At 41.3% G+C, this 25,023-nt stretch overlaps 1 protein-coding gene across 6 annotated transcripts in view; it reads right to left on the bottom strand.

Moving 5' to 3' along the window:
* Positions 1-12,890: 12,890 nt before the first annotated feature.
* The window catches only part of LOC140372393 (kinesin light chain 1-like), a 31,893-nt gene continuing 19,760 nt past the window's right edge, over positions 12,891-25,023 (bottom strand). The window contains exons 14-16 of one of the 6 annotated variants that reach the window (XM_072459482.1): positions 20,379-20,509; positions 14,147-14,216; positions 12,891-13,137 (exon numbers count right to left, since the gene is read on the bottom strand). In XM_072459482.1, coding sequence (XP_072315583.1) covers positions 13,078-13,137; positions 14,147-14,216; positions 20,379-20,509 — 261 coding nt within the window. In that variant the 3' untranslated portion in view covers positions 12,891-13,077. Of the gene's footprint in view, positions 13,141-14,146; positions 14,217-20,378; positions 20,510-23,503; positions 23,658-25,023 lie in introns of those variants that run through there. The other 5 variants (XM_072459483.1, XM_072459481.1, XM_072459484.1 and 2 more) reach the window with 5 other exon arrangements.

The raw sequence follows: 25,023 nt of genomic DNA, 5'->3' as shown, positions 1-25,023 counted from the left end.
GTTCATCACACGAGTCAAAGTACTGCAGTTCATCACACGAGTCAAAGTACTGCAGTTCATCACACGAGTCAAAGTACTGCAGTTCATCACACGAGTCAAAGTACTGCAGTTCATCACACGAGTCAAAGTACTGCAGTTCATCACACGAGTCAAAGTACTGCAGTTCATCACACGAGTCAAAGTACTGCAGTTCATTACACGAGTCAAAGTACTGCAGTTCATCACACGAGTCAAAGTACTGCAGTTCATCACACGAGTCAAAGTACTGCAGTTCATCACACGAGTCAAAGTACTGCAGGTCATCACACGAGTCAAAGTACTGCAGTTCATCACACGAGTCAAAGTACTGCAGTTCATCACACGAGTCAAAGTACTGCAGTTCATCACACGAGTCAAAGTACTGCAGTTCATTACACGAGTCAAAGTACTGCAGTTCATTACACGAGTCAAAGTACTGCAGTTCATCACACGAATAAAAGTACTGCAGTTCATCACACGAGTCAAAGTACTGCAGTTCATCACACGAGTCAAAGTACTGCAGTTCATCACACGAGTCAAAGTACTGCAGTTCATCACACGAGTCAAAGTACTGCAGTTCATCACACGAGTCAAAGTACTGCAGTTCATTACACGAGTCAAAGTACTGCAGTTCATTACACGAGTAAAAGTACTGCAGTTCATCACACGAGTCAAAGTACTGCAGTTCATTACACGAGTCAAAGTACTGCAGTTCATCACACGAGTCAAAGTACTGCAGTTCATTACACGAATAAAAGTACTGCAGTTCATCACACGAGTCAAAGTACTGCAGTTCATCACACGAGTCAAAGTACTGCAGTTCATTACACGAATAAAAGTACTGCAGTTCATCACACGAGTCAAAGTACTGCAGTTCATCACACGAGTCAAAGTACTGCAGTTCATCACACGAGTCAAAGTACTGCAGTTCATTACACGAATAAAAGTACTGCAGTTCATCACACGAGTCAAAGTACTGCAGTTCATTACACAAATAAAAGTACTGCAGTTCATTACACGAATAAAAGTACTGCAGTTCATCACACGAGTCAAAGTACTGCAGTTCATCACACGAGTCAAAGTACTGCAGTTCATCACACGAGTCAAAGTACTGCAGTTCATTACACGAATAAAAGTACTGCAGTTCATCACACGAGTCAAAGTACTGCAGTTCATCACACGAGTCAAAGTACTGCAGTTCATTACACGAATAAAAGTACTGCAGTTCATCACACAAGTCAAAGTACTGCAGTTCATCACACGAGTCAAAGTACTGCAGTTCATTACACGAATAAAAGTACTGCAGTTCATCACACGAGTCAAAGTACTGCAGTTCATCACACGAGTCAAAGTACTACAGTTCATCACACGAGTCAAAGTACTGCAGTTCATTACACGAATAAAAGTACTGCAGTTCATCACACGAGTCAAAGTACTGCAGTTCATTACACGAATAAAAGTACTGCAGTTCATTACACGTATAAAAGTACTGCAGTTCATCACACGAGTCAAAGTACTGCAGTTCATTACACGAGTCAAAGTACTGCAGTTCATCACACGAGTCAAAGTACTGCAGTTCATTACACGAATAAAAGTACTGCAGTTCATCACACGAGTCAAAGTACTGCAGTTCATCACACGAGTCAAAGTACTGCAGTTCATTACACGAATAAAAGTACTGCAGTTCATCACACGAGTCAAAGTACTGCAGTTCATCACACGAGTCAAAGTACTGCAGTTCATCACACGAGTCAAAGTACTGCAGTTTATTACACGAGTCAAAGTACTGCAGTTCATCACACGAGTAAAAGTACTGCAGTTCATCACACGAGTCAAAGTACTGCAGTTCATCACACGAGTCAAAGTACTGCAGTTCATTACACGAATAAAAGTACTGCAGTTCATTACACGAATAAAAGTACTGCAGTTCATCACACGAGTCAAAGTACTGCAGTTCATTACACGAGTCAAAGTACTGCAGTTCATCACACGAGTCAAAGTACTGCAGTTCATTACACGAATAAAAGTACTGCAGTTCATCACACGAGTCAAAGTACTGCAGTTCATCACACGAGTCAAAGTACTGCAGTTCATTACACGAATAAAAGTACTGCAGTTCATCACACGAGTCAAAGTACTGCAGTTCATCACACGAGTCAAAGTACTGCAGTTCATCACACGAGTCAAAGTACTGCAGTTCATTACACGAGTCAAAGTACTGCAGTTCATCACACGAGTAAAAGTACTGCAGTTCATCACACGAGTCAAAGTACTGCAGTTCATCACACGAGTCAAAGTACTGCAGTTCATTACACGAATAAAAGTACTGCAGTTCATCACACGAGTCAAAGTACTGCAGTTCATCACACGAGTCAAAGTACTGCAGTTCATTACACGAATAAAAGTACTGCAGTTCATCACACGAGTCAAAGTACTGCAGTTCATCACACGAGTCAAAGTACTGCAGTTCATCACACGAGTCAAAGTACTGCAGTTCATTACACGAATAAAAGTACTGCAGTTCATCACACGAGTCAAAGTACTGCAGTTCATTACACGAGTCAAAGTACTGCAGTTCATCACACGAGTCAAAGTACTGCAGTTCATCACACGAGTCAAAGTACTGCAGTTCATCACACGAGTCAAAGTACTGCAGTTCATCACACAAGTCAAAGTACTGCAGTTCATCACACGAGTCAAAGTACTGCAGTTCATTACACGAATAAAAGTACTGCAGTTCATCACACGAGTCAAAGTACTGCAGTTCATTACACGAGTCAAAGTACTGCAGTTCATCACACGAGTCAAAGTACTGCAGTTCATCACACGAGTCAAAGTACTGCAGTTCATCACACGAGTCAAAGTACTGCAGTTCATCACACGAGTCAAAGTACTGCAGTTCATCACACGAGTCAAAGTACTGCAGTTCATCACACGAGTCAAAGTACTGCAGTTCATTACACGAGTAAAAGTACTGCAGTTCATCACACGAGTCAAAGTACTGCAGTTCATCACACGAGTCAAAGTACTGCAGTTCATCACACGAGTAAAAGTACTGCAGTTCATTACACGAGTCAAAGTACTGCAGTTCATCACACGAGTCAAAGTACTGCAGTTCATCACACGAGTCAAAGTACTGCAGGTCATCACACGAGTAAAAGTACTGCAGTTCATTACACGAGTCAAAGTACTGCAGTTCATCACACGAGTCAAAGTACTGCAGTTCATCACACGAGTCAAAGTACTGCAGTTCATCACACGAGTCAAAGTACTGCAGTTCATTACACAATTAAAAGTACTGCAGTTCATCACACGAGTCAAAGTACTGCAGTTCATCACACGAGTCAATGTACTGCAGTTCATCACACGAGTCAAAGTACTGCAGGTCATCACACGAGTAAAAGTACTGCAGTTCATTACACGAGTCAAAGTACTGCAGTTCATCACACGAGTCAAAGTACTGCAGTTCATCACACGAGTCAAAGTACTGCAGTTCATTACACGAGTCAAAGTACTGCAGTTCATCACACGAGTAAAAGTACTGCAGTTCATCACACGAGTAAAAGTACTGCAGTTCATCACACGAGTCAAAGTACTGCAGTTCATTACACGAGTCAAAGTACTGCAGTTCATTACACGAGTCAAAGTACTGCAGTTCATCACACGGGTCAAAGTACTGCAGTTCATTACACGAGTCAAAGTACTGCAGTTCATTACACGGGTCAAAGTACTGCAGTTCATCACACGAGTCAAAGTACTGCAGTTCATTACACGAGTAAAAGTACTGCAGTTCATTACACGAGTCAAAGTACTGCAGTTCATCACACGAGTCAAAGTACTGCAGTTCATCACACGAGTAAAAGTACTGCAGTTCATTACACGAGTCAAAGTACTGCAGTTCATCACACGAGTCAAAGTACTGCAGTTCATTACACGAGTCAAAGTACTGCAGTTCATTACACGAGTAAAAGTACTGCAGTTCATCACACGAGTCAAAGTACTGCAGTTCATTACACGAGTAAAAGTACTGCAGTTCATTACACGAGTCAAAGTACTGCAGTTCATCACACGAGTCAAAGTACTGCAGTTCATCACACGAGTCAAAGTACTGCAGTTCATTACACGAGTCAAAGTACTGCAGTTCATTACACGAGTCAAAGTACTGCAGTTCATCACACGAATAAAAGTACTGCAGTTCATCACACGAGTCAAAGTACTGCAGTTCATCACACGAGTCAAAGTACTGCAGTTCATCACACGAGTCAAAGTACTGCAGTTCATCACACGAGTCAAAGTACTGCAGTTCATCACACGAGTCAAAGTACTGCAGTTCATTACACGAGTAAAAGTACTGCAGTTCATCACACGAGTCAAAGTACTGCAGTTCATCACACGAGTAAAAGTACTGCAGTTCATCACACGAGTCAAAGTACTGCAGTTCATTACACGAGTCAAAGTACTGCAGTTCATCACACGAGTCAAAGTACTGCAGTTCATTACACGAGTAAAAGTACTGCAGTTCATTACACGAGTCAAAGTACTGCAGTTCATCACACGAGTCAAAGTACTGCAGTTCATCACACGAGTCAAAGTACTGCAGTTCATCACACGAGTCAAAGTACTGCAGTTCATCACACGAGTCAAAGTACTGCAGTTCATCACACGAGTCAAAGTACTGCAGTTCATTACACGAGTCAAAGTACTGCAGTTCATTACACGAGTCAAAGTACTGCAGTTCATCACACGAGTCAAAGTACTGCAGTTCATCACACGGGTCAAAGTACTGCAGTTCATTACACGAGTCAAAGTACTGCAGTTCATTACACGAGTCAAAGTACTGCAGTTCATTACACGAGTCAAAGTACTGCAGTTCATTACACGAGTCAAAGTACTGCAGTTCATTACACGAGTCAAAGTACTGCAGTTCATTACACGAGTAAAAGTACTGCAGTTCATTACACGAGTCAAAGTACTGCAGTTCATTACACGAGTCAAAGTACTGCAGTTCATCACACGAGTCAAAGTACTGCAGTTCATCACACGAGTCAAAGTACTGCAGTTCATTACACGAATAAAAGTACTGCAGTTCATCACACGAGTCAAAGTACTGCAGTTCATCACACGAGTCAAAGTACTGCAGTTCATTACACGAATAAAAGTACTGCAGTTCATCACACAAGTCAAAGTACTGCAGTTCATCACACGAGTCAAAGTACTGCAGTTCATTACACGAATAAAAGTACTGCAGTTCATCACACGAGTCAAAGTACTGCAGTTCATCACACGAGTCAAAGTACTACAGTTCATCACACGAGTCAAAGTACTGCAGTTCATTACACGAATAAAAGTACTGCAGTTCATCACACGAGTCAAAGTACTGCAGTTCATTACACGAATAAAAGTACTGCAGTTCATCACACGAGTCAAAGTACTGCAGTTCATCACACGAGTCAAAGTACTGCAGTTCATTACACGAGTCAAAGTACTGCAGTTCATCACACGAGTAAAAGTACTGCAGTTCATCACACGAGTAAAAGTACTGCAGTTCATCACACGAGTCAAAGTACTGCAGTTCATTACACGAGTCAAAGTACTGCAGTTCATTACACGAGTCAAAGTACTGCAGTTCATCACACGGGTCAAAGTACTGCAGTTCATTACACGAGTCAAAGTACTGCAGTTCATTACACGGGTCAAAGTACTGCAGTTCATCACACGAGTCAAAGTACTGCAGTTCATTACACGAGTAAAAGTACTGCAGTTCATTACACGAGTCAAAGTACTGCAGTTCATCACACGAGTCAAAGTACTGCAGTTCATCACACGAGTAAAAGTACTGCAGTTCATTACACGAGTCAAAGTACTGCAGTTCATCACACGAGTCAAAGTACTGCAGTTCATTACACGAGTCAAAGTACTGCAGTTCATTACACGAGTAAAAGTACTGCAGTTCATCACACGAGTCAAAGTACTGCAGTTCATTACACGAGTAAAAGTACTGCAGTTCATTACACGAGTCAAAGTACTGCAGTTCATCACACGAGTCAAAGTACTGCAGTTCATCACACGAGTCAAAGTACTGCAGTTCATTACACGAGTCAAAGTACTGCAGTTCATCACACGAGTCAAAGTACTGCAGTTCATCACACGAGTCAAAGTACTGCAGTTCATTACACGAGTCAAAGTACTGCAGTTCATTACACGAGTCAAAGTACTGCAGTTCATCACACGAGTCAAAGTACTGCAGTTCATTACACGAGTAAAAGTACTGCAGTTCATTACACGAGTCAAAGTACTGCAGTTCATTACACGAGTCAAAGTACTGCAGTTCATTACACGAGTCAAAGTACTGCAGTTCATTACACGAGTAAAAGTACTGCAGTTCATTACACGAGTCAAAGTACTGCAGTTCATTACACGAGTCAAAGTACTGCAGTTCATCACACGAGTCAAAGTACTGCAGTTCATTACACGAGTAAAAGTACTGCAGTTCATTACACGAGTCAAAGTACTGCAGTTCATTACACGAGTCAAAGTACTGATATTACACCAAGACAAATAAAAGTAGCTCCGTCAAATGAAGTCACTTTGATGGTGTAGAACCTGCGGTGAATGTTTATCACAGTTTAACTTCTCTCCAGGAAGTGGAGCTGAATCCCTCTGTGATGTCATCAGTGTGATGTCATCAGTGTGCAACGTGATATTGGTGTTTAAAGTCCATATGTTTGTATAATTCTGACTCAGTTTGGTGGTGTAGAACCTGTGATAAATGTTTATCATAGTTTTATGTCTGTGAAGTCCCAGTTTGTGAAGACATTTTGAAAATCTGAGTTTAAAATGACAGGAAGTGGAGCTGAATCCCTCTGTGATGTCATCAGTGTGCGACACAGAGACAGTTTAAACCATGGTTGGACTAAATAAAGGTGTTTTATGGTCTTATTGTGTGTCAGGTCAGAACTGTTGTGTTGTTTATGTGGAATGTGGCTCTTGTTTACAGTCTGGTTGCTATGGTAACAGCTGTGGAACCACCTCTGACCTCTGCCCGTGCCATATCTGTGCTCACGTCCAACCAGGAAGTACAACTATACATTTTACACTCAAACGCACTGAACACATTTATATTCCACATTTGACTCAACATTTTGCTCGTTTGTGTGAAGTGTGTTTAAAGTGTCACATGGACTTTAAAGTAGAAAAACAGGCTAATTATATTTGGTTGTTAAAGTGTAAACACAGGACTGTCGCTTTAGGCTGATTCTGTTTACTTTTCACTCGCCTCGTCCTGAAGAGACTTTTTGGACTGTTTTAACCCACGTAACGCGCTAAAAAGAGAATAAAAAATATCCTTCATTAATTAACTGTATTTGTTTTTATTCAGATTTGAAAATGTTCATAAAAACTCACCACTTTTATAGATATTTTGTTCCATGTCGCATGTGAAACCACATTGAAAAACAGGAAATAAAGTGGATTTGATTGATAAAAAAAATGTCGCTTTTTTGCTTCTTTTAAACTGACTCAGCAGTTTCTGAATTTCCTGTTTGTGAATTTAACAGTTAAAGAGAAAAAACGATAAAACAAACAAAACAAAAACGTCCTGAGGCGTTTTATTTCCCCTCAAATATTTATTTAACAGTTTGTAACAGAAAAGCAGGAGCGAGAGAAGGCATTTTCTTCTTCTTCTTCTCACGACTCGACACGTTTACGAAAAACAAGAGAATCTCAAACTTTTCAAACGATATTTACATTCGACTTCACAAACTCTTCTTTCTGGAGAGAAACCGACAGCGTTTTGAGCGACAAAGACAGTTTTTCTGTCATAAATGTTTGTTCTGATCCTCAAATGAAATCCACAAATATTAAACCAGATTAAAGCTGAAATATTGAGTTTGATGTGAACTGTTGTTTTTCGATGTCAGTTTCTCTCCGATCGTTTGTTCAAATATAATGAATATATAATATGTGCCTCTTCACTCTTCAACACGTAATAACCACATCGTAGATTTATTTGAAGGCATTGATCACTTCAGGAAACGACCGATCAACAGTCGACATAAAACCTCTAACGCAATATTCATCTGTCAACAACAGCAACAACAACAACAATTACATTAAACTCATGGGATTTTCAGTTTGATCCAGTGCAAAAGCCAAAACTTCACCTACGCAGCCTGAAACTTCACCTACGCAGCCTGAAACTTCACCTACGCAGCCTGAAACTTCACCTACGCAGCCTGAAACTTCACCTACGCAGCGTGAAACTTCACCTGCGCAGCGTAAACTTCCATCTGCGCAGCGTAAACTTCACCTACGCAGCGTGAATTTCATCTGCAGCGTGAAACTTCACCTGCGCAGCGTAAACTTCCATCTGCGCAACGTAAACTTCACCTGCGCAGCCTGAAATTTCATCTGCGCAGCGTAAACGTGACCTGCGCAGCGTAAACGTGACCTGCGCAGCCTGAAACTTCATCTGCGCAGCGTAAACGTGACCTGCGCAGCCTGAAACTTCATCTGCGCAGCTTGAAACTTCACCTCAAAACGACGGGCCTCGTTCAGCGAAACGATCTTAACCTCATTTTGTATCATCATCGTGTCGTAAGAAGATTTCATGAAACAAATGAACGCTAAAACTGCACGTGTTTGTGACATGAAACACATTGTAAAATAATCCAAATAGATCAAATGAAATCCACAAATATTGTTTGAAAACATATTACACTATTTTTATTTGTACATTTTAAATAGAAATATTGATCTAAAAAGAGACAAATCTACTGAAAAATGTGCAAAAAAAATCCTCTTATTTCAATACTTTTTTTTCCCATTTATTATTTAATCATTATTTTACTGCAAATGCTATAATCAATATTCAAATTTAGCTTAATTTCAATCAACATTCGCTAAATTTCAAAATATTTTGCCCAATTTTCATCCCTCTGAACGCGACTTCGAGAGGTCAAAAATGAGAAGATGATTTAACACAATATGTCTCCTTTAAAATAGAAATATGTCTCCTTTAAAGTAGAAATATGTCTCCTTTAAAATAGAAATATGTCTCCTTTAAAGTAGAAATATGTCTCCTTTAAAGTAGAAATATGTCTCCATTAAAGTAGAAATATGTCTCCTTTAAAATAGAAATATGTCTCCTTTAAAGTAGAAATATGTCTCCTTTAAAGTAGAAATATGTCTCCTTTAAAGTAGAAATATGTCTCCTTTAAAGTAGAAATATGTCTCCTTTAAAATAGAAATATGTCTCCTTTAAAGTAGAATAAGTCTCCTTTAAAGTAGAAATATGTCTCCTTTAAAATAGAAATATGTCTCCTTTAAAGTAGAATAAGTCTCCTTTAAAGTAGAATAAGTCTCCTTTAAAGTAGAAATATGTCTCCTTTAAAATAGAAATATGTCTCCTTTAAAGTAGAATATGTCTCCTTTAAAATAGAAATATGTCTCCTTTAAAGTAGAATAAGTCTCCTTTAAAGTAGAATATGTCTCCTTTAAAGTAGAAATACGTCTCCTTTAAAGTAGAAATACGTCTCCTTTAAAATAGAAATACGTCTCCTTTAAAGTAGAATATGTCTCCTTTAAAGTAGAATATGTCTCCTTTAAAGTAGAATATGTCTCCTTTAAAATAGAAATATGTCTCCTTTAAAGTAGAATATGTCTCCTTTAAAGTAGAATATGTCTCCTTTAAAGTAGAATATGTCTCCTTTAAAGTAGAATATGTCTCCTTTAAAGTAGAATATGTCTCCTTTAAAGTAGAAATATGTCTCCTTTAAAATAGAATATGTCTCCTTTAAAGTAGAATATGTCTCCTTTAAAGTAGAATATGTCTCCTTTAAAGTAGAAATACGTCTCCTTTAAAATAGAAATACGTCTCCTTTAAAGTAGAATATGTCTCCTTTAAAGTAGAATATGTCTCCTTTAAAGTAGAAATATGTCTCCTTTAAAGTAGAATATGTCTCCTTTAAAGTAGAAATATGTCTCCTTTAAAGTAGAATATGTCTCCTTTAAAGTAGAATATGTCTCCTTTAAAGTAGAATAAGTCTCCTTTAAAGTAGAAATATGTCTCCTTTAAAATAGAAATATGTCTCCTTTAAAGTAGAATATGTCTCCTTTAAAGTAGAAATATGTCTCCTTTAAAGTAGAATATGTCTCCTTTAAAGTAGAATATGTCTCCTTTAAAGTAGAAATATGTCTCCTTTAAAGTAGAATATGTCTCCTTTAAAGTAGAATATGTCTCCTTTAAAGTAGAATATGTCTCCTTTAAAGTAGAAATATGTCTCCTTTAAAGTAGAAATATGTCTCCTTTAAAGTAGAATATGTCTCCTTTAAAGTAGAATATGTCTCCTTTAAAATAGAAATATGTCTCCTTTAAAGTAGAATATGTCTCCTTTAAAGTAGAAATATGTCTCCTTTAAAATAGAATATGTCTCCTTTAAAGTAGAATATGTCTCCTTTAAAGTAGAAATATGTCTCCTTTAAAGTAGAATATGTCTCCTTTAAAGTAGAATATGTCTCCTTTAAAATAGAAATATGTCTCCTTTAAAGTAGAATATGTCTCCTTTAAAGTAGAAATATGTCTCCTTTAAAATAGAATATGTCTCCTTTAAAGTAGAATATGTCTCCTTTAAAGTAGAATATGTCTCCTTTAAAGTAGAAATACGTCTCCTTTAAAATAGAAATACGTCTCCTTTAAAGTAGAATATGTCTCCTTTAAAGTAGAATATGTCTCCTTTAAAGTAGAAATATGTCTCCTTTAAAGTAGAATATGTCTCCTTTAAAGTAGAAATATGTCTCCTTTAAAGTAGAATATGTCTCCTTTAAAGTAGAATATGTCTCCTTTAAAGTAGAATAAGTCTCCTTTAAAGTAGAAATATGTCTCCTTTAAAATAGAAATATGTCTCCTTTAAAGTAGAATATGTCTCCTTTAAAGTAGAAATATGTCTCCTTTAAAGTAGAATATGTCTCCTTTAAAGTAGAATAAGTCTCCTTTAAAATAGAAATATGTCTCCTTTAAAGTAGAATATGTCTCCTTTAAAGTAGAATATGTCTCCTTTAAAGTAGAAATATGTCTCCTTTAAAGTAGAATATGTCTCCTTTAAAGTAGAATATGTCTCCTTTAAAGTAGAATATGTCTCCTTTAAAGTAGAAATATGTCTCCTTTAAAGTAGAAATATGTCTCCTTTAAAGTAGAATATGTCTCCTTTAAAGTAGAAATATGTCTCCTTTAAAGTAGAATATGTCTCCTTTAAAGTAGAAATATGTCTCCTTTAAAGTAGAAATATGTCTCCTTTAAAGTAGAATATGTCTCCTTTAAAGTAGAAATATGTCTCCTTTAAAGTAGAAATATGTCTCCTTTAAAGTAGAATATGTCTCCTTTAAAGTAGAAATATGTCTCCTTTAAAGTAGAATATGTCTCCTTTAAAGTAGAAATATGTCTCCTTTAAAGTAGAAATATGTCTCCTTTAAAGTAGAAATATGTCTCCTTTAAAGTAGAATATGTCTCCTTTAAAGTAGAAATATGTCTCCTTTAAAGTAGAAATATGTCTCCTTTAAAGTAGAATATGTCTCCTTTAAAGTAGAAATATGTCTCCTTTAAAGTAGAAATATGTCTCCTTTAAAGTAGAATATGTCTCCTTTAAAGTAGAATATGTCTCCTTTAAAGTAGAATAAGTCTCCTTTAAAGTAGAATAAGTCTCCTTTAAAGTAGAATATGTCTCCTTTAAAGTAGAATAAGTCTCCTTTAAAGTAGAATATGTCTCCTTTAAAGTAGAATATGTCTCCTTTAAAGTAGAAATACGTCTCCTTTAAAATAGAAATACGTCTCCTTTAAAGTAGAAATATGTCTCCTTTAAAGTAGAAATATGTCTCCTTTAAAGTAGAATATGTCTCCTTTAAAGTAGAAATACGTCTCCTTTAAAATAGAAATACGTCTCCTTTAAAGTAGAAATATGTCTCCTTTAAAGTAGAAATATGTCTCCTTTAAAGTAGAAATATGTCTCCTTTAAAGTAGAATATGTCTCCTTTAAAGTAGAAATATGTCTCCTTTAAAGTAGAAATATGTCTCCTTTAAAGTAGGATAAGTCTCCTTTAAAGTAGAATAAGTCTCCTTTAAAGTAGAATAAGTCTCCTTTAAAGTAGAATATGTCTCCTTTAAAGTAGAAATACGTCTCCTTTAAAGTAGAATATGTCTCCTTTAAAGTAGAATAAGTCTCCTTTAAAGTCAGTTTTTGAGCGTTTTACTGAGCGAGGCGGTCGAAACACGATCTGCAGCGACAGAACTTCTGTCGAACCGTTTGTAGTTTTGGTCGACAAATTGCATAAAATATCATCTGCATAAAAGTATCTAAAAAGGGTCAAAATAAATAGTTTCCAGTTGAAAACACGAGCAACATTAGCTTCATCCTCACACTTAAACCACTGCAATATGGTTTTGAATTTCTTTTCAAAATAAAATCTAAAAATGTCCCCAATAATAAATACGTCGACTTTAAACAGTTGCTATTATTTTTCACCCAATTTCAAGCTTTTCCCAGATAAACGAGACTAAAACTTTATTAAAATGACTTAAAATATAGAGTTCAGTTTTATAAATGACTTTATTTTGATCTAGTTGTTGGGCCTGGCTCATTTTGACTGTTTCATGGTATTTTACAAGTTTGAGCAAAGTAATATTTGTATTTTATTAAGAGCAAAACAGACGCTGAGTTTAATGACCCAAGCAAAAGAAACGTAAATGATCTGGATTATTTGTCTGAATTCAAGTCTTAAAGTTAATATATATACGTTTATTATATATATATATTTCATTGCAGTGAGTTGACCAAAATCCATCGTCTTAAGCGCAAAACAAACCCAGCTTCACCCGTTTAGTGAACGTAAACTCAGTTATAGTTTTTTGGACGTATTTCAGTTTTTTGACCTAAACCAGGCAGTAAAAAGCAGCGTTAAACTCACAAACAAACATGTTTACAGTGATAAAAGTCCTTCTTCTCCACATGTTCAGGTCCAAAGTGCAGTAAAAACCCTATTTGTCGTTTTATTTACAGCGAGAAACCGTCAAAGTGCCAGGTTTGTGGAGCTGGCGCTCAGGTCGCTTCTCCTCAGACGATGATTTCGCTGCTGACAGACAAAAGGACAATATTAGGTTTAAAACACATAATTAAGCTTCTTTTTAAAGTCAATATATAGTTATAGTACTTAAATACATAAGAACAAAAAGTCAACATCCATTCATCAGACGTTAAAAGTAACAAATGTGGAATGAAAATGAGGATTCTGACAAAGAAAATGCAGTTTTCTACTTTAAAAATGATAAAACTTTCATCCACAACACAGAGCGATTACTGAACAAGTTAATGTGTTAAAGTTGTGATGTTAGGGTGGACAGGAAGTCTAAAAGTGTCTGCAACAATTCTAATCCTAATGTTTCCTCCTCAAAACCTTCCCCGGTACCTAACCCTCCTCTTATATATACCAAATACAAGGCCGTGGCTACAGAGCCGCGGCACGGTCAAATAGCCTCATGGCTAACCCTAACCCTAACCTTACCCTTACCCTTAACCCTAATCTTAACCCTAACCCTAATCTTAACCCTAACCCTAATCTTAACCTTAACCCTAACCCTAACCTTAACCCTAACTCTAAACTTAACCCTAACCTTACCCATAACCCTAACCCTAACCTTAACCTTAAACCTAACCCTAACTCTAACCTTAACCCTAACCTTAACCCCTAGCCCTAACTTTAACCCTAACCTTAACCCTAACCTTAACCCTAACCTTAACCCTAACCTTAACCCTAACCTTAACCCTAACCCCTAGTCCTAACTTTAACCCTAACCTTAACCCTAACCTTAACCCTAACCTTAACCCTAACCCTAACCCTAACCCTAACCCTAGCCTTAACCTAAACCCAATACAAAGTGAACAGAAGGGGGGACCAAGCGCACCCCTGAATACCACTTTAATTCATGACTCCGGACGTTTGTGACTGTTTATGGAGGCTCCGCCCGCTCTCTGTCTGGACGGAAAGGTCAGGAACATTCCGCAGGGAAGCATTAAAGGTTTACATCTCCCTGTAGACGAGCTTAGGCCATGTTACACGTCAGATCTGTGGAAGTTCTTACTTGGAGAGGGAGTTCTGGAGCGGCTCGGTCCAACAGATTGAGAAAACCCATGGAGCTGGCTCGCTTCATGCTGCACCCGGTGAGGGGGGGGGAGGGGGAGGAGGTGAGGGAGGGGGTGAGGGGTGAGGGAGGAGGTGAGGGAGGAGGTGAGGGAGGAGGTGAGGTGAGGGAGGGGGTGAGGTGAGGGAGGGGGTGAGGGAGGGGGTGAGGTGAGGAGGGGGTGAGGTGAGGGAGGGGGTGAGGTGAGGAGGGGGTGAGGTGAGGGAGGGGGTGAGGGAGGGGGTGAGGGAGGAGGTTAGGGGAGGATGAGGGGAGGGGTGAGGGAGGAGGTGAGGGAGGAGGTGAGGGAGGAGGTGAGGTGAGGGAGGGGGTGAGGGAGGAGGTGAGGTGAGGGAGGGGGTGAGGTGAGGGAGGGGGTGAGGTGAGGGAGGGGGTGAGGGAGGAGGTGAGGGGTGAGGTGAGGGAGGGGGTGAGGTGAGGAGGGGGTGAGGTGAGGGAGGGGGTGAGGTGAGGAGGGGGTGAGGTGAGGGAGGGGGTGAGGGAGGGGTGAGGGGTGAGGGAGGGGTGAGGGAGGAGGTGAGGGGTGAGGTGAGGGAGGAGGTGAGGGGTGAGGTGAGGGAGGAGGTGAGGGAGGAGGTGAGGGAGGGGTGAGGGAGGAGGTGAGGGGTGAGGTGAGGGAGGAGGTGAGGGAGGGGTGAGGGAGGAGGTGAGGGGTGAGGTGAGGGGAGAATGAGGGGAGGGGTGAGGGAGGAGGTGAGGGAGGAGGTGAGGGGCGGATGAGGGGTGAGGGAGGAGGTGAGGGGTGAGGGAGGAGGTGAGGGAGGAGGTGAGGTGAGGGAGGGGGTGAGGGAGGAGGTGAGGGAGGAGGTGAGGTGAGGGAGGGGGTGAGGGAGGAGGTGAGGGAGGGGTGAGGGGAGGAGGTGAGGGAGGAGGTGAGGGAGGAGGTGAGGGGTGAGGTGAGGGAGGGGTGAGGAGGGGGTGAGGGGTGAGGTGAGGGAGGGGTGAGGAGGGGGTGAGGGAGGAGGTGAGGGAGGAGGTGAGGAGGGGGTGAGGGGTGAGGTGAGGGAGGGGGTGAGGGAGGGGGTGAGGTGAGGAGGGGGTGAGGTGAGGGAGGGGGTGAGGTGAGGAGGGGGTGAGGTGAGGGAGGGGGTGAGGGAGGGGGTGAGGGAGGAGGTTAGGGAGGAGGTGAGGGAGGGGTGAGGGAGGAGGTGAGGGGTGAGGTGAGGGAGGAGGTGAGGGAGGGGTGAGGGAGGAGGTGAGGGGTGAGGTGAGGGGAGAATGAGGGGAGGGGTGAGGGAGGAGGTGAGGGAGGAGGTGAGGGGCGGATGAGGGGTGAGGGAGGAGGTGAGGGGTGAGGGAGGAGGTGAGGGAGGAGGTGAGGTGAGGGAGGGGGTGAGGGAGGAGGTGAGGGAGGAGGTGAGGTGAGGGAGGGGGTGAGGGAGGAGGTGAGGGAGGAGGTGAGGGAGGGGTGAGGGGAGGAGGTGAGGGAGGAGGTGAGGGAGGAGGTGAGGGGTGAGGTGAGGGAGGAGGTGAGGGAGGAGGTGAGGAGGAGGTGAGGGAGGAGGTGAGGAGGAGGTGAGGGAGGAGGTGAGGGAGGAGGTGAGGGAGAATGAGGTGTTTAATGGAGTGTTATTCGTGACATTGAAGTTAGTAAAAACACATTAAAGCTGCAACTGACAAACGATCACTTCTGTTGAATTGTTTTAAATTTGTTTAGAATCAGATTAAGATCAAAACATGTGTCGTAATAAAACATGATGTTTATTCGTTTTATGACATTTTGAGTGAATTTGAGTGGATTCTTTTGGATGCGTAAAGTTGAAAAAAGTCAATTTGTTGAATGTTTTGCACTACATTTGTGACGGTGTGATGAAGCACACGCTAAGCACACGCTAAGCACACGTTTGGTTGTAGCAGAATTCATGAGAAAGTGACATCTGATTGGACGGTATAAAATGTGTTAAACGTGTATCAGCCCGAGATAAGTGATAAAAACAGGTGTGATTTTAGATGAGGCTCAGTTAAGGCTAAGCTAATGCTAAGCTAATGCTAACGTGTGTTACTGCAGTTTAAAGTCGAGATAATCACTTTGAACTTGACAAACTGACCAGACTAAACGTGAACCACATGGAGAAGCCCGTTCAGGCAACGATAACGCCAGGACCGTATCGCTTTTGTTACCTCGTGTTTTTAGGTCCCTGCACAATCTAGCACCTTCTACCGTTCAGAAATGCTCCTTTTGTGTCACATCTTTGTCAAATCAAATCATTGTGAAAACTCATAGTTGAAGCTGAGTTAAGACATTTTTATGACATTTCTAAACAATTTTTAAGTCACTTTCATGTCTTGTGTTGTAAACTGAACTCTTAACTCGATTATTGAACTGGATATTTGCCCTTTTTTTCCTTTTCCACGTGTTTTTCACGATAACTCGACTCGTCAGGATCGTTCTTACTCGTTGCAGCTCTAAAGTTCATTCATGAGAACATTAGTGACAACATGAGACAAATATAAGTACAATAACAATCAAATATTAAAGCCGCAAGCGGCATCCAACGGCCCTCGCGGGCCGCCGGCCTTCCGACTCTGCACTTTCGACTTGATAAAGATGGCGCCCTTATTGTGTCTTGAATTAAAAAAGAACTTGACAGACGGCGACACATTGGACATGGCCAATCCAGTGCAAATGAACACAAGTGTCAGTCAAATTTGCTGCGCCGCCGCACAGAGACCGTAGCACTTGGAATAAAAATATGGATAACTTTTGATGCCGCGCTTGTGTAGATGATTTTTCCCAAAGTAAAGCTTGATCGAGCTATTGCCCACGGAGGAGTTTGTTAAAGTGTGAAGCGTAAATGTGAACATTTCAAGGATTTGGCGTTTTTCCCATTTGTGACAGTATATTTGCAGCTCCACGGCACAGAGACCGTACCACTTAAAATCAAAATATGGATAACTTTTGATGCCCTGTTTGTGTAGATGATTTTCCCCAAATATGAGCTTGATCAGGCAATCGCCCTAGGAGGAGTTCGTTGAAGTGTGAAGCGTAAAAATGTGGTCATTTTAGAGATTTCGCTGTTTTCCTATTTCTGACATATTTGCAGCTCCACGGCACAGAGACCGTACCACTTAAAATCAAAATATGGATACGTTTTGATGCCCCGCTTGTGTAGATGATATTCCCCAAATATGAACTTGATCGGACAATCGCCCTAGGAGGAGTTCATTAAAGTGTGAAGCGTAAAAATGTGGTGATTTGAGCGATTCTGCGATTTTCCCATAAGGATAACATGGGATGTTTCTGTCATCGCTACGGTTACGCCGTACAAAATATGACTTTGGCTCTCATACTTGTATGATCAGGATGGCAAATTAGAATTTTGTGCAAAATATCATGTCATTTGGAAAAACTCTATTGTTTATAGGCCACTCTGAAGGCCAAATAGTCAGAATTCTGGGAAACGTTTGCGGCTCCGTCGCACAGAGACCGTAAAAGTTATCCTTAAAATTTGGATAACTTTAGATGCACCACTTGTCTAGAGGACGTACACCGATTTTGAGGTTGGTGGGCAAAACGCACTAGGAGGACTTCGTTAAAGTGTAAAACATAAAAATGTGGTAATTTGAGAGATTTGGTGGTTTTCCCATAGGGATAACATGGGAGGTTTCTGTCATCGCTACGACAACGCCGTAAAAAATTAGGCATTTTTGTGATTGGCTTTTGTGATCGGGACGACAAAATAGAATTTTGGGTAAAGTTTAGACAATTTTGGTAAAACTAATTTTTGACCTTCAATGTTAATTTAAAGGTCACTCTGTAGGGGGCGCTATCACTGCCATTTCAATTTTGTCAGCCTAAACTGGTCCAAACTAGAAAGTTTAACAACTGATTCAAATTTGGTCCTAATCGGACTGGTTTTGATCAAATGGGAGCAATTTTTAGACCTGCAATATTCCAAAATAAGTTGTCCAACTTTGCGGCTGCGCCGCACACAGACCGTAAAAGGTATCTCAAAAAATTGAATAACTTTAGATGCCCCACTTGTCCAGAGGACGTCCGCCGATTTTGAAGTCGGTGGGCAAAACGCCCTAGGAGGAGTTCGTCAAAGTTTGACGTAAACAAAATGGCTAACTCAGCTTGTTTTCATTTTCAAAGGAAGATGGCGGCCATAGGGTAAGTTTGGGGGCGTGGCCACAATGATTTTTTTTGTTTATCCTCACGAGAGGAATGCGTGTCCCGAATTTCGTAGCTTTACGCCAAAGTTGACCTCGGGGCGTCTCCCATAGGCGCAATGTATTTTGACTTTTGTCGGTGGCGCTGTCGCGCCATTTTTTAACGAAAAAAAAAATGGCCCAGAAAAAATAAAATTTTTCGCCGATTCTGAATTTTGGGCAAAGTTTGGTGAGTTTTTGAGCATGTTCAGGGGGTCAAATTAGAGATCAAAGCGCTGAAGAAGAACAAGAAAAATAATAATAATAATAATAATAATATTTTTAGCAAAAACAATATAGCCGTTTTTTCTATAACAACAAATTATACATCGTTTGAAAGCTCTAAGCCTTCCCCATGCCGCCATGGGGTGGAATCATCATTACGAGCGCTTACGCGCTCGTCACTCCCTATTTCGTCGGGATGCCCCGCCCACTCCCCATAGACTTCCATTGATTTGAGCAGAAACAAGCATGGCCCATGCCTGCGGCATGGATTCTCGCGTACGGGACGATGCCAGGAGGGTTTTTGGAGGAATGCAGCGCTTCGCGCTGCTGTTGTCAACAATTTGTGAATGGGCTACGCCCATTCACAAATTGTTGACTATTTCTGTCATAGCAGGAGTAAGTATGCATGATCCATGCCTTCGGCATGGGCTAGTTCACTGTACTTGCCAGGGGCGACGGGGCACCAAACATGCGGGCTGCGCCCGCATGTTTGGTCAGACAGTTGCAACGCTGCCTTCGGCAGCGTTGCGGGAGCAATAGGCCCTCCGCCCTGCTGGGGCTCGGGCCTAATTACAATAAAAACAATAAAAGCTCTGGGCAGTTTCACACCCGACTCTATAAACCTGTAGTTTAGTTTACCCTATTTTCTGGACTATAAGTCGCACCTTTTTTCAGTTTTGTCCGGGGTGCGACTTATACTCCAAAGCAACTTATATGTGATGTTATTCTTTATTTTCACACTGACGACCACAAGAGGGCGCTCTGGGCTCTAAGCGACGCAGAAGAAGAATCTGCACTTCCTCTTCCTCTGGAGTTTGTGGAGTTGTTTAGAAGTGACACAGAGGAAGAAGAATTCAGTGGATTTAGTGATTTGGGGTAAAACTGATGCTTTGCTAAACTTGTTAGCATGTTCTTTATGCTATAGTTATCTGAATAACTGTTCATATGTTACGTTAACATACCAGACACTTACCACAGTTCTGTCTGTGCCTCATGTAGCTGAAGGTGTTAGCGTTAGCATACGTCATGTAGCTGAAGGTGTTAGCGTTAGCATACGTCATGTAGCTGAAGGTGTTAGCGTTAGCATACGTCATGTAGCTGAAGGTGTTAGCGTTAGCATACGTCATGTAGCTGAAGGTGTTAGCGTTAGCATACGTCATGTAGCTGAAGGTGTTAGCGTTAGCATACGTCATGTAGCTGAAGGTGTTAGCGTTAGCATACGTTATGTAGCTGAAGGTGTTAGCGTTAGTATACGTCATGTAGCTGAAGGTGTTAGCGCCAGCATACGTCATGTAGCTGAAGGTGTTAGCATTAGCATACGTCATGTAGCTGAAGGTGTTAGCATTAGCATATGTCATGTAGCTGAAGGTGTTAGCATTAGCATACTTCATGTAGCTGAAAGTGTTAGCGTTAGCATACGTCATGTAGCTGAAAGTGTTAGCGTTAGCATACGTCATGTAGCTGAAGGTGTTAGCGTTAGCATAGGTCATGTAGCTGAAAGTGTTAGCGTTAGCATACGTCATGTAGCTGAAAGTGTTAGCGTTAGCATATGTCATGAAGCTGAAAGTGTTAGCGTTAGCATACGTCATGTAGCTGAAGGTGTTAGCGTTAGCATGTTAGCATACGTACACCAATTCACCTTGTTCTCTCTTCTGTTATTATTTTAAACTGCATTTACAGATCAAATGTCTGTTCTTGGTCCTGGATTTTATCAAATACATTTCCCCCCAAAAAACACACTTTACAGAGTTCAGGGGTAAATGCTCACACACGTTCACACTTTACACATATTTACCCCGGGTTCTTAGGCTCCGCCTCCCTGGACGATCCTCCGGTCAGTTTTCGCACCAGTTTCTCGCTGCTGCGGCGCAAAGAGGCGCGAAGTTTACTGAAAGAGCCGCTCCTCTTCAGAGATCCAGAGCCGTCCTGGAGCAGAGGAAGACCGGGTTCAGACCGGGTTTAGACCGGGTTTAGACTTGGTTTAGACCGGGTTCAGACCGGGTTTAGACCGGGTTTAGACCAGGGTTTAGACCAGGGTTTAGACCGGGTTTAGACTTGGTTTACACTTGGTTTAGACTTAGTTTAGACCGGGTTTAGACCGGGTTTAGACTTGGTTTACACTTGGTTTAGACTTAGTTTAGACCGGGTTTAGACCGGGTTTAGACTTGGTTTAGACTTAGTTTAGACCTGGTTTAGACCGGGTTTAGACTTGGTTTAGACCGGGTTCAGACCGGGTTCAGACCGGGTTTAGACCAGGGTTTAGACCAGGGTTCAGACCGGGTTTAGACCAGAGTGGGGAAAGAGCGTGCACCAGGGTTTGACCACCACAGTGCAATGAAAACACATCTGATGAAGTTGGACTGAATCTGGTCAGAATTCTGTGGTTTTTTAAAGATAATTTTAAAGATTATTGTAAAGATTATTTTAAAGATACACTGTGTAACTTTAAGGAAACCTGAGCTCAAAAAGATTTTCACACATTCTCAAGTGCGAGTTTGAGGTTTGTGTTTTATTCGTACAACACAATTTTAGTCAAAGTTCCGGAGCTAATGTCGCTAATGTCTACACGGAGCTAATGTCACTAACGTCTACACAGAGCTAATGTCGCTAATGTCTACACGGAGCTAATGTCGCTAATGTCGCTAATGTCTACACGGAGCTAATGTCGCTAATGTCTACACGGAGCTAATGTCGCTAATGTCGCTAATGTCTACACGGAGCTAATGTCGCTAATGTCTACCGATTTGAGCTCTGTTTGTGTTTCATCGTCTGATTTAAGTCGTTACCGTCGCACACGCTCATGTATCGCTCATAGTTTTTCTGACTTGACGCTGGAACAAATAAACTCTGAGAAAACATCTCTCTGAGGTGTGAAACGCAGCGTCAGTTACTCTGGCCGGTCTTCATGAGAATCACTTAAATGCCACACTGTGGAACATTACAGGCAAAAACATCTCTAAGTTGCACAGTGCACCTTTAGGATCAGCTGCTTCTGGTCACCGTTAAAACCACAGGATCTGGACAAATCAGTCATCAAAAAGTCCTCCGCCCTTAAGGTGGAGTGACACGTTTAGGGGGCGTCGACTAATGTTTGTATGAGGAATTAACGTATAAAAAGACATATAACACATATTTCTTCTACAACTTCTGTCCAGCTCCTTAGTTTAAAGTCTATATTTCACTTAAACTTAATAAACACAATTATATTTCAGATTTGACTCAACATTTTGCCCGTTTGTGTAAAGTTTATAGTATATAGTATAGAGCACAGATATGACACAGGTAGAGGTGGTTCCACAGCTGTTTCCATAGCAACCAGACTGTAAACAAGAGCCAAACGCCACATCAATGACACAATAGTTCTGATCTGACACAATAAGACCATAAAACACCTTTATTTAGTCCAACCATGGTTTAAACTGTCTCTGTGTCGCACACTGATGACATCACAGAGGGATTCAGCTCATTTTAAACTCGGATTTTCCTTCACAAACTGCAACTTAACGGAAGTAAAATGATGATAAACAGGTTCTACACCACCAAAGTGATCCAGAATTAGAAGAACAGGATAAACTTCACGTGGACTTTAAACTTTGACCAGAAGCAGCTGATTCTGTTCAAGCCGCCATCTTGTTTTCTGTCGGTTTGAGACGTTTGCAGAGTTCTGTGATGGTCAAACGCTGCGGGTCAAATGCGTTCAATGCGACACGCCGTTTCCAAACACTTCATGCACGTTCTCCACTTCTGAATGTCATTTTAACCTTAACTCTGACTCTCTCTCTCTCTCTCATGACTCTATTATCGTGCGAATTGGACCGAACTTGAGAGCATTTAGTGGGAAACTCGTGACTTTTCATTGCGTAGAATGAACAGAACGTCATTTTCAACACTAAATAATAACACTTTCTTTATGTTGCCGTGACAAAAACTCGAGATTGTTCTAAAACCGTACCGAAAAGCTCTAATTTTGCAACTTTTTATGCGATTTCTTCAGTTTTGATCGGTTTGGAACTGGTCTTAGCCTCGATTAACGTCTGATTTTTGACACTTTTGACACATAAAAGGCCTTATTCGTATATGAAAACTGTACACAATGAAAAACTTGCAATTCATTATTTTCTTACATTTGTGTGAGCGAATTACAAAACAAGTTTAAAAGTGATATGTCTAAGTTTCACATTTTTCCCAATTCAGCTGATCTAGAAATGCTGTATTTAAGAGCTGCGTTTGAGGAAAAGACACACGAAAGAGACAGTTTTTCAGTTTGAAAATCGAGCAAAGATCAGAGTTTTATTAGAGAAACTTAGAGCACAGACTCGGGTTAGACACAGAGCGGGTTCAGGCGTGCAAACTTTAACATTTAGACATTTACAGCCAGTGCAGTTACAAAAAGTTTAGAGTTAAAGTGCATATGACAGGTTAGAAACACCGTTATATCTAAGATTCTACCACTGAAGCTTCTAAGTTTTTAACTTTGACGTTTTCATACGATAATGCCACTTTCTTTGTCTTTTTCGTCATAAACCGCCGCTGGAAACCATGGAAACGTGTCATATGCAGTTTAAGAAAAGCAAACGACAGAAAGAAATCAAAGAGAGACAAGTGGAAGACGTAATAATAAAGAGTTAAAAAAGCTCTGATGTTCTGCAAAGTGGACTTCACTACGGAGCAGCTAACGGCGTTTAACCTTATTTACACTGACTCGCTGCAGTCCGGGTGAGAAAAGGAGCTTGGCAGAGATAGAAACGACACGTGATGCAGTCATAATGAGACTTCTGTCCTTTGTAAAAGACAGAAATACTGAAAAAGTCTTTTGGTTTGGAAAGTGTTAAAGTGCATTTGACTCCGTGTGAACGACATGCTTTTATTTTGTTAAACCAGAACTCGGATTCTCTTCCTTTAACTTTCACATTTTCAAAAACAGAGGGATTTGAAAGAGAGAGAGAGGGAGAGAGAGAGAGAATATTCCAGTTACACAGTTCATTGTTAAAAGTGTTAAAAAGTGTTGAAATGGCAGAAGTGAAGATGCAGTCGGGCGTCGCCGTGCGGAAGAACGAGACGTCTGCAGCTAAGGCTTTAGAGAGAGAGAGAGAGAGAGAGGGAGAGAGGAGAGGGGGGGAAGAGGAGAGGGGAGGGTGAGGGTGAGGAGGGGGTAAGGGAGGGCAAAAGAGGAGGAAGTGAGAGACAGGAAGAGAGAGGAAAAGGAGGGAAAATGGAAGAGGGTGACAAGGAGAAGGAAGCGAAAGGAAGGAAGGGAAAAAGCAAAGGGAGATGAGAGAGAGCGAGAGAGGAGAGACAAATGGAGAGGGAGGGAAGAGGAGAGACAAATAGAGAGGGAGGGAAGAGGAGAGACAAATGGAGAGGGAGGGAAGAGGAGAGACAAATGGAGAGGGAGGGAAGAGGAGAGACAAATGGAGAGGGAGGGAAGAGGAGAGACAAATAGAGAGGGAGGGAAGAGGAGAGACAAATGGAGAGGGAGGGAAGAGGAGAGACAAATAGAGAAGGAGGGAAGAGGAGAGACAGATGGAGAGGGAGGAAAGAGGAGAGACAAATAGAGAGGGAGGGAAGAGGAGAGACAAAGGGAAGAAAAGAGAAAAGGAAGCAGAGTTAGAACATGTTAGAAGACGTCCGTGGCTGCATTTCTCCATCAGAAACACGCTTGTCTTTCACCAGCAGGTGGCGCTTCGGTGCTGATGGAGAATTACAGCGCTGCCATGTCAACAGCAGGTTAAACTACAACTAAAGTTCCATCAAAAAGAGGATAGAAGGAAACAAGACACGTCTATAACTGACATGCTGACGGTTAAACGACAAGAAGAAGAGAAGAGGAAGAGAAGAGGAAGAGAAGAGGAAGAGAAGAGAAAGAAAAGAGAAAGAAAAGAGGAAGAGAAGAGGAAGAGAAGAGAAAGAAAAGAGGAAGAGAAGAAAAAGAAAAGAGGAAGAAAAGAGGAAGAGAAGAGGAAGAAAAGAGGAAGAGAAGAAAAAGAAAAGAGGAAGAGGAAGAGAAGCACGTGCAGCAGTTTGAAGAGTGGACGGTGCAGTACCGAGCCCAAACACTGAACGTCATGAACACAGTGGGTCAAGCGCTTGTGGGTCCAAGAGTGACGCTGTTCCCTTGGCAACGCACATTTTCACCTCAGCGTTTTCACTTCTAAAACCACTTTAGGTACTTGGACTTAACATTTGTAAAACAAAGTGTGTGAGTGACCCTTGACCCCTGTGTGTGACCCCTGTGTGTGTGACCCCTGTGTGTGACCCCTGTGTGTGACCCCTGTGTGTGTGACCCCTGTGTGTGTGACCCCTGTGTGTGTGACGCCTGTGTGTGACCCCTGTGTGTGTGACCCCTGTGTGTGTGACCCCTGTGTGTGTGACGCCTGTGTGTGACCCCTGTGTGTGTGACCCCTGTGTGTGTGACCCCTGTGTGTGACCCCTGTGTGTGT

Source organism: Eucyclogobius newberryi, unplaced genomic scaffold (assembly GCF_026437365.1).
Source record: "Eucyclogobius newberryi isolate DKJ021-1_F unplaced genomic scaffold, fEucNew1.0.hap1 SCAF_225, whole genome shotgun sequence".
Lineage (NCBI taxonomy): Eukaryota > Metazoa > Chordata > Actinopteri > Gobiiformes > Gobiidae > Eucyclogobius > Eucyclogobius newberryi.
The sequence above is the reverse complement of the archived record's forward strand: the minus strand, read 5'-3'. Positions and strand labels throughout refer to the sequence as shown.